This window comes from Harpia harpyja, chromosome 5, assembly GCF_026419915.1.
Source record: "Harpia harpyja isolate bHarHar1 chromosome 5, bHarHar1 primary haplotype, whole genome shotgun sequence".
Classification (NCBI taxonomy): domain Eukaryota; kingdom Metazoa; phylum Chordata; class Aves; order Accipitriformes; family Accipitridae; genus Harpia; species Harpia harpyja.
The window spans coordinates 209,643-228,342 of record NC_068944.1 but is presented as its reverse complement, the minus strand read 5'-3'; the positions used below and the strand labels follow the sequence as shown (position 1 = coordinate 228,342).

The following is an 18,700-nucleotide window of genomic DNA, read 5'->3' as shown; positions in this document are numbered from 1 at the left end:
GCTGCAAAGAGTTCGTAAGGGGTCATTTGCCAGACAGAAGTTGCATAATGTGTTGTGGTCACAGCTGTTAAACAGAATTTGCTATGCTGTAATATTCTGGTATTGGACATACTGATTCAATCCTGTGCTGAGAAATACATTCACCCACTCCAAAGACCAAGTCCTCTAGCATTAATCTAATGAGGATAATATATTGAATTCAAAAGCTGAAAGTTTACTTGCGTATCACTGGTATGACAAGGGTAAGGCATGGCTTGCGCCTGAATGGCTGGCTCTGAGGTATCTGTCCCAGTCTGTACTGAAATAATTGCCCTTTCAATCATGTCTTGAAGAGGAATAAAGATGTGGTTGTTTTTAAATTCATCAGCTGGCAACTTCTGGGGATGGGATTTCCACGCTGGGCTTTTAATCAAATCCGTTCTAATGCTATAGAGAATATTGGTTCTCATCGTGTAAGAAATGTGTCGTGGAAGACTGCTAGAATCTTGCGTCTTGTTCTTTGGTGTATCGAAGATGATACCTGACACAAGAAGAAAAGGAGCTTCATACCCAAGCTTATGTGATTTATGCTATTTACATTGCTAACTCATGGCCAATTATCATATGATAGTAGGATACATTCACCTGTCGGGGCAGGCCTCTAAAGTTTCTTGATCCCCCAACACAAGAATGGTAGGATTCATAGAGGCTTTTTTTTTTACATTCATGAATATGAAATGTGTTTTAATACATACTTTGAAACTGCATAAGCTTAACCTACCTTATCAATAAACACACACAACAACTACAAAATCTGATGTTTCCTATCAGTATACGTTTTAAATAAGGTACTTACTAGCCAAAAAATTATTATGCTGCATCAGTTCATGAGCTTTCTCCTCCAGTTTCTCAACAGAGTCAAAAGCCTGGAAACAGTCCAGTAACACACAGGAAGATATATTTACTACAAGCTGTGACAACAGGTCAATCTGCTTGCTTGCTGAGCTGTTAAGCATCTTGTTCATCATAGTTTCTAAGATGAGGAAACAAATTGGACTTCCTTAGTTTTAATGAACAGAAAGGTATGCTCTCAGTTGCACATCCTGTAGGAGTAAATACCCTTTGTATTTAAAAAAAGGAAGAAGTTTTAACAACATAGGAATTTTAGCGTGAACTTGTGGAAGCGTACTTCATGTTTCAGTGGCTTTTACAAGTCCTCAGCTACATTTTCCTCCACTTTCAGAGCAACAAAAATCTAACAAATTATAGCAAAGTTCTAGAAAGAGACCATGTCCTTGAAGCTGTAGGACTTTTAATATTTCCTTATCTTTCCACAACTAATCCCACAAATACAAGTGAGTTACTCTACTTCAAACATCACAATAGAGATCCATCTCTTTGATCAAGTAATATATTGGCCAGTTTTTCCCTCCTTGACACTGCAAATATTTCAAGCACCTTGTTATATAGGGCATAAGCATTTTGACTTGAGCCCTACATTTAAAAAGCATCTGAAAAAAGCCCCTCCATTTTGACTTCGATCTTATCTATGGATCCAGGATGAATGTATACCTCAGCCAAAGCCTGGTTTCCAAAAACACTGAACCTTTGGAGGAATTCAGATCTTCATCCATTGGTAGAGAATGTAGAGACAGTGCTGTATCCTTATGTTTGAGACAATAACCAGAAGGATAGCATGATCTAGAAACAATCTTAACTCATGTGGATTTAATGGAAACATCTGAATTTCTCAGGGAATAAACAATAAAACATCCAACACAAGTTCCCATCTTACGTTTTTCAAGACTCACTTGAAGATATGGGCTTTAAAAAGGGTAGGTGATGACCTCATTTGATAACAGTGGTGACAGACAAACCCTGGATCATAGATGTTATTCAGTGTCAGCACAGGAAATGTTACAATAGGAAGGCAGATAAATTGAAAAAATGTATGGAGTAGTCTGGAAAAGAGACATGATTACCAGTGAGGAAGGATACAGATCACAAGGAGAAAAAGTAAAGGAAATAATAGTCTAGAACTCAGAAGACAGGCAAGCAGTAACAGGGTGAATTCATAGGCTGAGAGAAAACAGTGCCAAAATATAGATACTATATGTCTTATTTACTGCTATCCTTGAGGAGGACAACAAAGGAATTACTTATGCTGCTACTTGTTTTGTGGCATTAGAGAGAATGGAATATTCCTAACATTAAGCCCAAGTAGTAGGGTTAAGCTTTCATATATATTTTTATACTTATATATATATGTGTGTGTGTGTGTAATTATATATAGCCCTATACACACATACACACACAAAAAATCACCAGAGATCTTTTCACCAGCTGATCCTGAAAGACCTTAATTTGAAATTAATAATTAACTAAAAAAACTTGTCTCTTAGGAATTAAACCATTGAATATTTTTGCATAAGAAATACCAACTAACTTGCTGCTTGCTTCGAGTACGGCATACTTAGATGTTTCTGGAAGCAAAATATTGTCTTTCACAATGTGCATGAGCTTCCGTGCTCCAGCATAGAAATAACACACGTATATGAAGAGATACAATCCACAGGAAAGTTTTACAATTAAGAACTACAGAATTGCCTGCCTTGTATTTTTCCCATTCATAAATGTAGCAATTATGAATACAAAACTCGGCAAATCTGTTTTCACTATTATCTTCGTACTTCATTACATGTCAACTCAGCTCTCATCTTCCATTTAGCTTGTTTAACCTATCATTAACTAACTGGGAGGAAATAGAACTGTTTTATGTAAATCTACTAGGTAGAAGTGCTATTTAAGTAAAAAAGGTTTCAAGAAGAATAAATTGGAATAAACCAGTAATGAATGAATATAGGTCAGAAATTAGGACAAAATTTCTAGTTATCAGGTGATTTTGGTGGTGGCACAGTTTTCAGTGATGATGTTAGAGCTATTTGTTTCCAGCTTTCTATATACACATAAAACTATTTCATTACAGTGAGGGCAGCAGAGGGGTAGCATGGAGGAAAGCTGCCTGTTTTTTCTTTTTTTTACCCCAGCTGTTACATCCCAGGTCACATGTAGCCCTCCATAAGGGAGATTCCTTGGTAGTGAAAAAACACTTCACATCTGGGAGAAATCACAGAAAGACAAGAGAGAGACTCAGTGAGCAAGAATCTAAGAGAAGAGCCTGCAGCACAACTGCCTCCCAGTGCCTCTTGAGAGGTTCATGAGGACTGCACCCAGCAAGGAGCTCACAAGCTCTAGCAGGACAGGGTTTATATAAAATGGGTTACACCCAGGAAATTATTGCAAATTGCTGGGTCAGAAAGCAAGCATAAAGGAATACAGTTGCCTTGCCCACACAAAGCTAGTTTAGAAAGTAAAGAAGGGTTTAAAAAAAAAAAAAAAAAACACAAATTTTTCTGCCCTCAGTTAAGTATTTACTTTGTTCCAGGCAAGTAAAACTGACAGATTAAGCCTGTGAAACAGTTTTAGAAATTGATAACTTTGCAAGGTCTTATAGCATGATAATTTTATAGAGAGGTTGGACGAGTTCTACAATCCACTCTGTGTCCACAACACTTTCCGGCAGGAGTAGCAGGGTGAATAACATGTCATTAAATCTGTTAACCATTTTTATAGCATTGTAGAGAAGTACAAAAAGATACAAACACAGGTACCTTGGATTTGAGCATAATTAGAAGTCAGCTTAATGCAAGTGTAGATGTAATAAACCAAGGGAATATTTGCTTTAGTTAGAAGAAAAAAATACATAATCACACAGATAAGGTGATTTCAGAAAACTTGAGCTTTGGATGGAAATAAAGAGATTATGAGTGGTAAAACCAGTAACACACATGGATACATTTAAGACTTTAATTGGATCAAAGCGAGATCATTACAGGACTAAAAAGCTGCTGCAGTATAAGAGTAATGAAATTAAAAAAAAAAAAAACAACAAAACACAAGAACAGATGTTTACAGTAACAACTGCACATGATTATAGACTAATAAAATGAACAAAAACACATATACAAAACCAGCATAAAAGTAAGAGGGCATAGTCATTTTTCAAAAAGTAAAATGACAAAGCAAATCTGTAATCAAAGTGTAAATGTAGAAGAGTGCTCTGGCGCTTTGGACAGATCAGCCTCACAAAGGCATAAATGCTGTTGTGATCTACAGCCCATATTGATTTGCCCTTTTAATATGATGTTCATTTTATCAACTGAATTCTGTTAAAATAAAGACGTTCTTAGTTTCATAAGCCATTCTACTTAAATGATTTCCTGTATTCACCATCCAAGACTATTAACAATTTATTACATGTTGTCAAATGTCCTTAGCTCTGTTAAAAAGCTATAGCTAGAGAAACACATGCACAGATTTCTGTGATGATGTCTGCAACAGTGAAGATGGACCTGATAACTCCAGAGATCTTGATATCTACTTAATGAAATATTGTTTGCCCATAACCTATCACACAGTTCCCAGTGTTAGATCCAAACAAGCAAAATCCATCTATTACTCAACTAACATATGAGACAGCTATGTTTCCAGCAGGCCTTGAGGGTTGAGACTTGCTCTTTCCTTCCTCCTGTCTTTCCAATTGTGTGATTCCGTGGGTTTTTTTTAGTTGTACTGTGATCCAGCTTCACCATGAGGGGTGAGTTGTGCCTAACTCACACTATGCAACAGTTCAGTGGTTAAGAAAATCTTCCTGAGAGATGGATTCAGGTTTGAGTCCCTCACCTAAGGAGGATACTGAGCCCAGATTCTTACTTTCTGGATTGAATTCTGGACACCATTTGCCCTTTTTCTTAGTGAAAGTGTGCGCAGCTAGTCCTAGCCTTCAAACACAGCCTTCAAGTCAAGGCCAGTTTCAATTAAGTCTCACATCCTGTGTGCAAAAGAAAAGCCAAGAACTTCAACTCGCATCAACCATGACAGCACCAGCTCAGGGCAGTAGTACAGTTTAAGACTGAAAACACACTTCTTCATTTACAAGCTCTCAGGAGCTTCAATGGATTTTGTCCATCTTCTGCTTAGAGGCAGGTACCGAAACCCAATAGAAGTTGTACTTTAGGTACATTTTTTTGTTTATTTTAGCTCTAGACTTAATTCTTTGACTGCAGAGCAGACTTAATAACCTGTATTGCTGTAAAGTCCATTTTTTTCCAGCAACGAGGGCCACACAGCCCCTTCATGGGGGCATCAGAGAGCTCATCACTGCTCTCCTCCAATAAACAACCGGAACAGATCTGTGTCTGTCTCATAATTATCCTAACGCTCACTGATAACAAACTACACAGATCTGTCCTCTCTACTACTATCCTCTAGGAAGCAGCCAACTCCCTTTGTACATGATATCACACTGTTACTGCATTTTACCCCACTTTTCACTCTTTCTGTTCCTCAAAATCATGAACTTTTCTTAAATTACATTAGACTCTGCTTTGGTACAGGCAGCTCCATCTGGCATGTCAGCAACCATTTTAATTATCATGCGCCTACCCTACTGACAGCGGGACGTATTGAATTTTTTTCAATTAGAAAATTCTTATAAAATCTTTAAGTAACTTAATTTCCAGCATAATCCTTTCTCTTCTCCTTAAATCCCTGTATACACGAAATTACTCATAATAATCCCCATCTCCTCCATTATAAATTGTTCCCCTTGGGATATCTATCTGGCCCTGCAGGGCATACGCTCTACTCCTGGAGGTCTGGCTGCCAGCACTCAGTACCAATGCAGAACGGGTGCAGCCAAGGATGGCTGTGACCCAGGGGGACACTGCTGGACAGCCCCATGCAGACACCTGAGCCAGGGCCACTCCTTTCCCATCAGAGCTACACAGAGCTGTGGCTGGGCCTGCCCCAGGCTGCAGCTCCCACCACATCACAGCCTGGCCATGGACCTGCTGACCTGGGCCCAGACCCCTACCTGCAGGGTGACATCCTGGCCTGGCCTCAGCATCGCCCCCATGGCCCCACCTGGCCATCCCAGGGCTGGGTCTGACCCTGGTTACTGCCTGCTGACCCGAGCCCAGACTTGCTGCTCCCTGATTATAAATGTATCTCAGGCTTTTCCAAGGCTCAGGGAGACCACACGCAACTAATTCTCAATAAAAGGAGAAAACAAAAAAATACAGACAGCTTTTGATTAAACACACTGCATCCAATCTCAATTTCTATTTATTTCCATTTAAAGTATATAGATTTCCTTCAAAATTTAGTACAAAAATATACTACTACCTAATGGAACTGTGGATACCAGGATTACTTCTCCCTTCCCTCTTTTTAAGTATAGCTTCTATGTTTGTAACTGTCCTGTGACAGTTTGCCACTTCCAGATTGTTACCAGATTTTTCAAGTCTTTCAATATATTGAAATGCAAATTATCCAGTTACTCAGAAGAAAAAAGACAATTAGAAATATTTGAGACTAACTCAAAAGGAGAATTTAAAGTCTGGTATTTTAGTATCATTTAAGTAGGCAAAACATTCAATTTCAACTGAACATAGTTCTAAGGTCAAGTTAAAGTCTAATAAGGGTAATCAGTATGTACATACCATATGCATGCGTTTTTTTTAAAGAGTTTTTCTGTGTCAATATCCAAATTACTTTATAGAAAGTGCTTTATGAAATTGATTTGCAGTGCTTCCTAAAATGAAAAGTGTTAGATGTTACATCAGGTTTATCTTCTATAAAGAAATATAAAATATACATATGCATTCATGTTCAATGCCATTACCAAGATTTCCTGCATAACACTGGAGAAGTCACTTAGCCTCTCCATGTCTTCAGTCTTCCAGTCTTAACGGGTTAACTCCACACATTTCTAATAAACAGCAGGACATATGCTCCCATTGCTGTACACCACTGTCTTCCTTTACTGCAAATAACTTAACTGTGAGTCCATTCTAATGTCCTTGCAAGTCTGCTGGGACAGAAACCCATTTTCTTTTCCTGCAAGACTTTTGGGCCATTATACTACTAGCACTGGCAGTAGTAAAATAAATATCTTTAAAAACCTGGCATTTAGGAATTCCTTTTACATTATTTTAACTTCTTTACCTCATTTACCATGTTCTAACGGGGAAAAAAATTATTAGCTCTACAAGAGCATCCTGGGACCTGCAAGTCTAATGCATGATTACTAGCATCATTCCTTAATTGAACTTAGAAGTAACAGTTCAATTGATATGTATGGGCCATGACAGGGTTCTGCTTATTTTCCCAAAGTGTAACAGCCATGCATGTTTTCACAAATCAAACATGGCAAAACTTAATTTTACTGGGGGAAAAAAAGGACACATATATGTAGAATGGGAAAAATCCTAGTAACAACAATGCTCTATTTTTTTTAGTCAGTATTTCCCACGTCAGTTTTTTTTTTAATCAATGGCACACATTGTTGAAAAAAAGCAAGTGATAAACAAGCAAGTTCCAGAAAATATTTTATTATTTATAATCTTAGATTTGTTTTAAATAAGTGTGTAAAGCTTGTAGGTGTACCTACTTGTTTTATTTCCCCTATTGCCTGGCAATACTGGACATAGTGAAGTAACATTGGTTTTAAGTTTTTTTCACCTCAGAAGTTTCCCAGTATCACACTGTAGGCTTATAACCTAAAGCTAATCTGCCTCTTTTTCAGCTCTTTTTAAACCTGAAGCCAGATAGATGGGCAGTTTTACATGTATACAAAAATTCTGTCTAGATCACATAGCAAATAATTGGAAAATGGGAAGCCCTCCCACAGTTCACCAACCTGCAGTCATGAGACCATGAAGACATTTCCACTGGTTTTAAAAACCTCAGACATCCTAAGCCATGCCTCAGAATAAGTCTTCAAGTTTTCCACAAAACCAAAAGTGAAATTAGCCTGGGAAAAAGAATTCATGGAGACAAATAAAGTAAAAACTGTGTATAGCAAATCTTAAGAAACAGGAAAAACTGCCATGCTTCGGATCTTCTGCAACTCCCTTCCATTTCATATTGATAGTCAGCAGTAAGAATATCCATGTTTTCTTTTTTATACTTAAGAAATGAAAAGTATTTGTTGCAGTATCTGAATACCAAGCAAATCAAAGAAAAGTCTTCCTGCAGTGTCTATGTTTCCTATCTGAATTATCATAAAGACCTCTTTACTTTATGCTCTTTCATACAGAGTATCATAGAGGTGCTTCAGAAAGAAAAAAAATATAGTTAGGACATATTCAAAAGAAAGCCTTTGCAGACCTTGTGGGTCTTTCATTCGAACTACTTTGACTGAATATATAAAAAAAGTGAAAGTTGGAAGCACGGTCCAGACAATAAATTCAACTGACCAATCAATCTATTTCAAAATACTCTCACAGAGGAAGACTTGAGTACAGCAAAATATTCTCTGTCCCAGTCAAACATAAGTTTCTGTCTTAGCCACTAGCAAACAACCATCAATTTTTTTCCAGCGCATTTTAAACAGATCACAAGTGTACTCAAGATTAGAAAATATTGCAGTATATTTTTGTTTAAATTGGTATTATCAGTCACAGAAGTGCATTTAAGAACAATCCAGCATTGTTGTTATGGTAGAGATCGTGACATTTCCCAGCAAAGTGTATTCAATGAGTTGTAAATTCCAATTTGGGACTATGTTTTTATCTTCCCATGTAATAAAGGTTTCAGGAAAGTCCATAGCAAGCCCCATTAGAAGACCGCAAAATCTCCTGATAAAGCTTCAAGCAAAATGGAGCTGCAAAAACAAAGACTCACATTTAAGACAGACAACACAGGTGAGGTTGGATTATTATTATGTTTTTTAATTCAAGGAAAAGCTTGACTCTTAATTTAGGATCTGCCACAGCACCATGTCAAATACCATCCAACTGCCATTAAGCAATCACTACAGGTCCCTGAACAGAAATTGTTTAACCACAGTCTATGATAGTGTTGAGGATGCAGAACGCTAAACATCAGAGAAGAAACAAAGAATCAGAATCCAAAGAGCTTCTCACATTTGTGAAAAGCAGCCTGTGAACCCCATCTATCCTAAAAGTTACATTAGTGCATTTTAGAGTGGAAGGACACATGCAAAACCTCTGCCCACAAAATGAATGCTGAGGGAAGAGCTATCTTCTCACTCCACACCCTCAGTTGTTCTGTAGCTTTCTATTCCTACTTAAGAAAGAAGTAGGAATACACAAATTCCTTCACAAATATAGACATTTTTATTTCTATAATTTCGTAAGAACCTACCAAAAATACAGGAAAAAAGTTCGCATGGTGCTGAACTTCTTGATTTGAAAAATCTAATCAATTCATTTTTCCATTCCTTAACCAAAAAACATGTTCCTACATCAGATGGGGCTATTAATGCATTAGGGTAAATGTCCTTCAGAACTAGGATCCAAGGAATAGCTTCCAAGACATCCCACTGCACTTGCACTCAAGTAAAGGCAGTGAGTTTCCTGTGAGAAACATTTAGATTTTTACACCCAGCTCATGTCTTTGGGGTTTTTTTATTATTTATTATCAGTGGATTTAGAAATATCCTATTTCCGGTGCTGTGAGGAAATATTAAATAACGTCATTAACTCCTCAAGGAAGACAAATTATTGTACATAACAGAAAACTAGGCCAAAAACATTTAAACTCCTGCCAAAAGTTAAAGAAACAAGTGTCAGAAATGTATCATTAAGAACACACAGTTCTTTGCCCAAATCTTTACTTTCTTCAAGGAAACAATCATTACTAAACACAATCATTGCTAAATAACAGCAAAGAATTAAGAGGCTCCAAGATGGCCAGTCAGAAACATGAATATGCTAAAGGCACAGAAGACTTGCTAATTCTGAGTTTGTTGTGATTTTCAGAAAGTCATTGGCAAGTGTCTGGTACACAAAATACATGCACGTTAATAACTGTGAAGCAGTACAAATCGAGTTTCTGTGGCCTCATAAAATTTTTTTTATTTTCATTTTCCATTGCCTCATTTACCAATTTGTAAAATATGGGAAACAGTACTAATTCACTCATAGGAATGCTGGAACTAACTGATGCTTTAAAGATAAGGTCTTACTCCAGAGTTGTGACAATATTTAAAAAAAAAAAAAAAAATCATCAAGAAACAGATAGTGCTTCTGGCCTGAACAGCTTTGAAAGATACTTAAGTCCCAAACAATCTCTCTAATCACCCATCCTGCTAACTCCATTCTTCAAAGAGGAAAGAAAAGCAGAGCTGCCTGCTTACTGCTATCCCACACACAAGTGAAGGAGGCCAGGGCAGAGCTCGGGCTCCCTCCCAATGGTTGCAGCCAAGCCAGGGTCAGTTTCTGGCTGTAGAAACTGACTGATGATAGAGCCATGATTCACAGTTACAGGTCCTTCCCTAGTGACACTCTTATCACTGTATTCTTCTCTTACACAGGGCCACTGAGGCACTAACAAGGTTATTAACAATATTAAAATTAATCAGGGTAAGTCAAATGTATATTGAGGAAAGGGAGCAATGGAGAAATTTTATAGGAGCTAAGAGATTTTCTGGGCACTTGATAAAGAGAATAGGAATATCAACTATTAAAAAACTTATTTTATTCAGAGAGCTTGCATATTTTACTGCACAATAATACCACAGCTTTGTGCTCATGGAAGAAAGGCACGCAGCAATAAATTCTCAATCTTATATCTCAGAGAGATATTTTTAATACCAATAGCTTTAAAAATTCTAATAAATATGTCTCTAAGACAGGAATACTCTTATTTGTTATTTGCAAAGATAGAAAACAACCAGAATCACTTGTGTCTCATCCACAATTTTCTTATAGCCATAAAACTTTTATTGATCAACCCTTGTGCTCAGGATTACAGTGTCAACTGAGATGTCAAATGGAAATGTTTACATACCAGCTAAGAGGGAAAAACTTCTCTAAACCCTGAATGCATACATGCAAATTGTGACTGATAGTTTTTCTTACTTGACACTTCAGGAATGCGATATTTTGCCATGTGAAAATGAAGATTCTTTACACACTGCCTTGATTACAGACTCCAGGGATCCAACAGCTGAACTTCTGAACTGCCCACATTGCAAGTACTAGAACTAACAAACAGAAATACAGATGAATGAAAGTTTTAGTTGCTCCAGGGAGTATCCCTTGTATTGTCTCAATATTGGCATCCAAGGAGATTGACAAAATTAGACCGTTGAAACTGCCTACAAGAATGAGGGCCTGCTCTGTTCTGTTCTCCTGATCAGCTTTATAATTTGGGGGGTGGGGGTTGTGAAGTTTTAATTGCCAGGATATTCGATGAAAGACAGTAGTATAATGTACTACATTAAACTTGAAAAATACTGTGTATCAATTAGGTAGAAAAGGAATGAAAATATCAAGACAACTGCACTACAGATTCCTTGATTACAATGTCAGTTTTCACAAAGTCTGCTCTTCTGGTAGATTACTCCTGTGTCACGAAGAGAGCAGAAGCAACCAAAACCATTTTGCATATGAATGTTTACAGTGAAAACAGTTGCTAAGAAGAAAAAAAAGTATTCAAGTGCAGATGCCCTAAAAGCCTATTTATCAAGTACATCTTTTAATTTGTTAGATGTGCTTCTATGCTTCTAGTTTTTGCACATCTGTGAGCTTGCACACCAGCATTTACTGTTGCCATTTGCTCATGGCTAGCATACGTCTAATGTGGCTTAAGCACGATCATTCACAACATTAAAAAAACAAAAACAAAAACAAAAACCCCAGCCTCCTCTGCACAGCTTCATTTTTCAAATAACATGCTCAGTTGTAACTGGTATCTCATGGAAGGCTGTACAGCTGCACAGTTCTAAGAAAGAATATAACTGCAAGGCATCGTGCTGCTAGAGTATAACTGAAGGGTGCATTGGCCTGGCTGATACTCAATACTGTTGCAGAAGCTTGTCAAGAAAAACATAACTAGACTATCAGATATCATTTGAAGACAGCACAACTGGCAAATAGAAAAAAAGACTGGTATGTCAAGCAAACACATTTGACACTGAAATATATTAGCATTTTATCATTGGAATACTTTTTTTAAAGAGAGGAGTCCATTTTCAAAGTAGTACAGCACTTTACCTAAAGAATAAATCATAGACAGTTTAGAGATTGTGCTGTTAGGAACAGTTTATCCTGATCAATGCATTTACTGAAGTGCCAGGTGCTTCTTTAGTAACCCTGCAGGAATATCAGAAAGTGTTATTTAAAACTCAGTGTTGGCTGCTCCCAAAATCTGACTTTTTGCATACAGTTTCAGCATAGAACAGAGTAAATAAATAATATCCAGATTTCATAATACCATCATCTACAGCTGTTGAATCAATCTGCTGGCATGGACTTTACCGGAGGAATAAACTTCATTTATGCACAATGCTGAATAAAAGTGGGTTTGAGTCCTCATTAGTGACTACTTGCACTAGAAAGATAAATTAGGTTTATTTCAGTCAAAGAGCACAAATTTGCTAATTAATTCCAGTTCCAATCAAAATAACTTGAAAATCAAATAATGAATATTTATGTGGTAAGCTTCCACCAACAGACTGAATCTACTTACTGTCTTTCAACTAAATACCCACTGACTCAATAGGATATGTTTCCTAAAATTTAGCTTTGATAAAGTGGGAAAACTATATAGGATGGATGTTCACAAAGAGTCATCTTTGATCCAGTTGTTCTAGTTTAAACTAAATTAAGTAGGTCTGTAATCAAAGCTGATTAATCCAAAAAATCAGCCTCCTACAAAGTAATCGGTCAAGCCAGTTGCTCCAACAAATCCATGGAAGAGGAAGGCTGGTACTGAATATTAAAAAGCTATCTGGAACTGGATTCTCAAATGGGGGCAAAAATCTCATAGCATAGGGGCTTCTGACCTAATTGGACAGCTGTATGACTTAAAAAAAATATTATTAATAAAACCAAATTCATGTGGAGTAGAAATTTCAGCTATTCAACAAAAGAAACGTAGAAGTCAAGCCAGCTTCTAGTTTGCACATAAAACTAAAATAAATTCAGAATCATTACATTGAGAGAGAGAAAAAAAAATGCAATTTTCCTGGAAAACTACAAGGAGGTTAAAGAGAATTCAAAATCTGATGAAACCAAAGCGCTAAAGGAAACAAACGCAGAGAAATAGATATTCCTACTTCTGAGTAGAGCCATAAACAAAACAAAGTCTTTATTGTATTGAAATTGACAGAATCAGGGGAAAAAATTGCAAAATTGCTGATTGGTTAAATTATTTTTCAGTAGCCTATCAAATTTAGATGACAGTATGTGAATGAAAAGTAGAAAACCATCTATACTCAAGAACGAGTGACATAATCCTCCAGGAAATAATGGATATCTCATTGTGATGTTTAATAGGGCATGATATACAATAAATTTTGAAGTGGAGAGCAGTTAAACACAAAAAGTATGGGAGAAGTAGAATTTAATGCATTACCAAATTATCATTCCAGACCAATATAATATATTTATGTGGGAAGGCAAGTGCTTTGTCCCAAAAAAGACATATGCTATCTCTAAACTAAGTGAACTCTAACAACCAATTAATGTTCTTGTCCTAGAAAACATTAATCAGCATTAATCAAAAAACTATGTAGCAAGTAAAAAATGGTGTTAAGATGATATTGCAGGGACCCTGCTAAAAGGAAAGAAAACACTGGATCACAGAGAAGTTACTAGTGTTATTCCTGTGAGACTGATCTTAGGTCCACTGTGATAAGCTTTTTAGACCTGAAAGAAGGAAATTACTGAAATTTGCCTATAATTTAATACCAGAAGGCATTGCAGGAGAAAAGAAGATCAGAATGCAATATGGCAAGAAACCAATTACCTAATTTAAAGTAAATTGAATATAAAGATAACCAGTGCAAAACATCAACTGAAATCATGAGATGCTGTTATAAAATGGAGCTTACCTGGGTATATCACTGATCCTTGATCGAGTAAGAGACAAAAATATATGCAGCTTACAAAAAAGGTGAATGCAAGATTAAGAAAGTAATTTTAGTAGGTATAGACATGAATGAGCAGAACTACAAGAGTCATCTGCCATAATTCCCTTCAAAGACTATACACACTTCTTGTCCCCAACATTCGAGATTAGCCTTTACACAGCATGCAAAGATGACACTAGGATGTCTGAGACAACTGAGAGCTTGTTATAAAAGAAAAAAACTAAACCAAACTAAAATACTAAAATAAATTTATTTAACCTATCAAAATAGAGAAGGACTATGACTGGCCTTCCACAAACACATGGGCAAGTCAGAGAATTTACAAAAGCTACAGAACATTTTTGATACAAGAGTAAACATACTAGCCATGGCTAAACTGAAGTCAGAATTTTATACCTCTATAACAACAAAAGGCTTTTCAGTAATGATAGTTTTAACAGAAAGTTAGTGGACAGATTACAAAATGAGGCCACCTTTCACAACTGACAGCATTCAGTAACTCAGCAAGTCCCCTCCAGCTTATCTATTCACGAGTGGCAGACATGCCAAAAATTAGCTATGGAAATATAAGTGAATAATTTCAAACAGAAAACAAGCAAGCAAAAATCATGATTGAAATCAGCAGTGTTTTTCCTCTGGGAGTTATCCATTCGCTCAATGTTGTTAACAGTAGAATGTGTCTCTGTATTCCAATTACTACTGACTGGCAGATACTGAGGTTTTACATCATCTTTTATTACACAAAATGTAGCATACCAATTCAACTTCACATTTTACAGGTATTTTAAAGGTATTTCTTGCTTTTTATTTTGTCTTTCAGACAAAATCTTATGTGCACAATTGACAATTACTTTATTACCTCTTTCATTATAGAAGTTTTGGTGGGTTTTGTTGGTGGTTTTTTTTTTAAATTAACTTCAGAATAACTTTTTCAGTTAGAATTTAATGAAGGAGACAATCCGTCTTACTCTGTGCTGAAGGTCCACATATTTTTACTTTAAAAAGCTTTACATACTTTATTTGGTAATTTTCCTAGGTCACTGAACTACTTTGCTGTTGGTTATCATGAAAATAAAAATCCACAATGATGGACTCTTTTGGAAATAGAAGAAAATATTTAAGGAGGAAAGTGTATAAGCACTATCTGCACTTTAGTGGCACACTTATTCAGTAGCACAAGTTTGGCCACTGTAGCAAAGAAGCAAACAAAATAATCAATTATTAAATATATTATTGAAAAGTAGGAAAAAAATCCAGTTAAGCCTGAAAAGGAAAAGATACTTAAAAAGAAACAACTTTTACTAGTCTACAAGATGAGAAAAATTTACAGAGACAGAAGAGTCCTTCAAAACATCAAACATCTGATTTATTAACAAAAGAAATAGACACTGAATTTTTTAATCCTCCACAAATTATTAGGTGACAGAAACAAACAGCAATTTCTCAAGAAAAAAGGAATTAACAAACACTAAGAAAAAGATTGTATCAGAAAAAAAGTGATCAAAAAAGGTAAGATGCAAAAAGGAACAAAAATTCCAAGGTTAAATCTATGCTGTACTACAGGATAATATGGGTTGCCATGGAGCAAAGATTAAAACTGTGACCAGATGGCCCTCTGCTGTTCGATTTGTTCCTTTGCAAACTTTTTTGGAACTGGACCTTTTGAGAGGTTCTTCTACCAAACAAGGAACTTTGGGATTTCGCTCCAAAAAGAATACTTCACTTGTTTGAAGGAAAGTCTGACACAAACAGAACTAGTTTAAGGAAACCAGATAACATGTAAGCTTCTGATGAAAGCCACCTTTCACTGTAGTAGCCAAAGAGCTACCCCAAAGCAGAGGGGCTCAAAACCAAAACTAATATGCACAGAACAGCATTTTACAACCTGCCTCTTTGTCACACAGATGAGAAGATCACTAGGGAAAACAGTGTTGAAGGCAGTGTTTACTCTGTACTGTAGTCACAAACCAGTTTGCGCTGTTTGCCACTGAAGGATCTTTCAGAGGTTCGCAATTCTAGAACCGGATTAAATCCTAAACTTACCACACAGAATAGCAAATCCAGAAGGTAATGCCATAGGGGTCAGCAGGTCTTCTTATGGAATTGGACCCTGCTTAGAAACAGAAATCTTTCTTCTGATTTATTTAATACTAGATCCACCACTATGCTAGCTGTATAGATGCACACACAGCAACTGCCCTAAAAGGCAGGGACAAAAGAAATATCCTCACTGACACCTCATGTCACTTTTTTTTTTAAATGTCAAGCAGAACTAGCACACAAAAACCTTAAGTGATACAAACAGAAACCCATGGCAGATACAAAAACTGCACATGCTCTCTTGAAATCTTATTCTTTAAAAAAGCAAAGTTATTTCTTATAAACAAAGTAATAATCTGCTCATCAAAAAAAATACAGTATTAGCAGAAAACCTTGGCTATCTCCAAATCACAGATAATACATGCTATTATTAATCAGTAGCCTAACACCATATTAACTTACACTATGATCTCATAAGTCAACAAAAAAAGAGATGACAGAAAAAACATCAATAGTCTCAAAATTACCAAAATGCTTGAAAGAAATCAAATTAATTTTCCTAGGGTCTATGGACTCCCTTCTCTCTAAGTTCCCAACTTTCTAGGACACAATTTCTATTAGTGTTTCTCCTTACTAAGCACACATCCCTAACAAAGCACCTCACGATGGGAATTAAGTTTGCATACTGAAATCATACACATACCTGCTGCAATGCAGAGATGTCAAGCACACCACTATTTTTAATTCCTTGGAGGAACACTGGAAGGTTTTCCATGTCAACAAACTTGCCTGACACACTGTTCCTCCTTTGCATTTTTTGTACGCACAGCTTTTTTCCTAAAATAATTGTGTGCATTTCATTCCTTATTTGACTAATGTTCAGTTGGCTGTTTGCTGTTTCCATCATGCAAGTTTTGGCATTACAAATTTTCCCTCTATTTCCTTTGCTTTTATAGATTATTTAGATGATATGGTAAAACAAACTGATTCATTGTTACCTGCCTATGCATGATAATAAAAAACATATAATCTCATTATATACTTTCAGCTGCTTTCTCTGAGTGTCTTTATTTTATCCACCTTTATTTGACTTCCTACTGTAATAATGTCTGTGCTTAATTTTCTCCCCAGCCTTCACCTGCTTTTACACTTAAAAAAAGAAACTGTAAAAAAAAAAAATCTTATTCAGTTAAAAAATTAGCAAAGCTTCCGTAATAATTTAGAATGAGCTGACAACATTTTTTATTCTTTGCTAAGAATTCATTACGCTTCAGTAGGGTTCAGTAGAAAAACCCATCAGAGCAAGCACTGTTTTTTTCTACACCACCCGCCCCCAGTTGGCAGATAATTCAGAAAGTAGAAATCTCCCCCCTCCTCCCCGGTATCTTAACCTATTCTGGGAAATTGTCTTGTTTTTAAAAGTGTGTGGCCAACCTGTTTAACTGTCCATGCAGCATCCAGAATATAACCCAGCACCTACAGCTTTAGAACAAAATATTCTTCCTCCCAGTGTTATAACTACTTTTCAGTTTGTAGTTACAATATTTCATGTTCTGACAATCAATTACCCCAAAAGAACTGAAATAAACATCTGCTAACTATCAGAAATCCCCTCCAGTAATTTTGCTCTTACAAGTAAATATATTATCTCACTGAAAACCCCCACTAGATCCCAGATTATCCACAGTTGTACAGATAATACAGTTTTGCTACAGACTTCTGCATCATCTTCATTATAGTTTTGGCACTGTATTATTCTTGTGAAAGTCGTTTGACTTGGGTCATACAGAATATAGGTGGTTTGCTCTTACAGAGAGACTCATCCTGAGAGCTGAAAAACTTCTTGAAGGAGCCACCTGAATTGCGAACATGATTTCTACAGCAAATAAAATGCATTCCAGAGTGCTATGAATTTTTCCTATAAAATGATTTTGTAATTCTTGTAATGTGAGCTCCTATGCTTGTTTTAGTTCCAATGATGCCAGATCAGCCTTCCACACTTACAAATTAAGAAGTGACTAGTTGCATGAACTGCAAACTCCGCTAAAGATTAATAAAACTATGTCTTCAACTTCCTGTGTTTTCTCTAAATCTTTCATAATTAACTCCTCAGTGATAATTTTCCTGAGGAAGCAAGAAATGGAATACAGTAGCATCTACCAACCCCATTCTTTGACTGTTGTGTTTGCTTTGTGGAGCTAAATGAACACAAAAACCGCTGTATGTCCCGTGTTTGCTTCCACAGAGAAAGAACATCTGAACAAATAATAGAATTATTAATTCATTTACCTGCATGCTTCAGATCACCTTCAAAAGAAAATCATAGGAACTGAATGCTTTTTTCCCCATCTTACCTTGTAAATGATATGACATAAGTTCAGATTCTGTATAATCAGTACAAACAGGATATGTAAGTCCAGTGCTGGTAAAGAACATAATTCTTCCACCACCGGGGAAGTTTTAGTGTTTTCAAGAAGCTTTAGCAGCAGGCTAAGTACTTGTTCATCACATCTTCCAGTTAAGGCTATCACGAAGGCACTGTAAAAAAAACTATCATCATGTATGTGTATTAAAAATTTTCTCCCTGAAATGCATCTTTCTTTCATAGTGAGAATTTGTGTCACAGTAACATGACAATCTGCAGTCATCAACAGACCTGAAATAATGAACTATACAGCTCTATATCGGATAGGTATGTTCTTACTTTATATTCTA

General features: G+C 36.3%; 1 protein-coding gene across 1 annotated transcript in view; it reads right to left on the bottom strand.

The window, feature by feature from the left end:
• The window catches only part of ABCA13 (ATP binding cassette subfamily A member 13), a 176,935-nt gene that overhangs the window by 115,281 nt on the left and 42,954 nt on the right, over positions 1-18,700 (bottom strand). Inside the window, 11 exon segments of the mRNA XM_052788185.1 lie at positions 223-520; positions 836-1,012; positions 6,543-6,564; positions 6,566-6,634; positions 7,742-7,863; positions 8,577-8,657; positions 8,660-8,707; positions 10,957-11,047; positions 16,689-16,822; positions 16,984-16,987; positions 18,340-18,535. Coding sequence (XP_052644145.1) covers positions 223-520; positions 836-1,012; positions 6,543-6,564; positions 6,566-6,634; positions 7,742-7,863; positions 8,577-8,657; positions 8,660-8,707; positions 10,957-11,047; positions 16,689-16,822; positions 16,984-16,987; positions 18,340-18,535 — 1,242 coding nt within the window.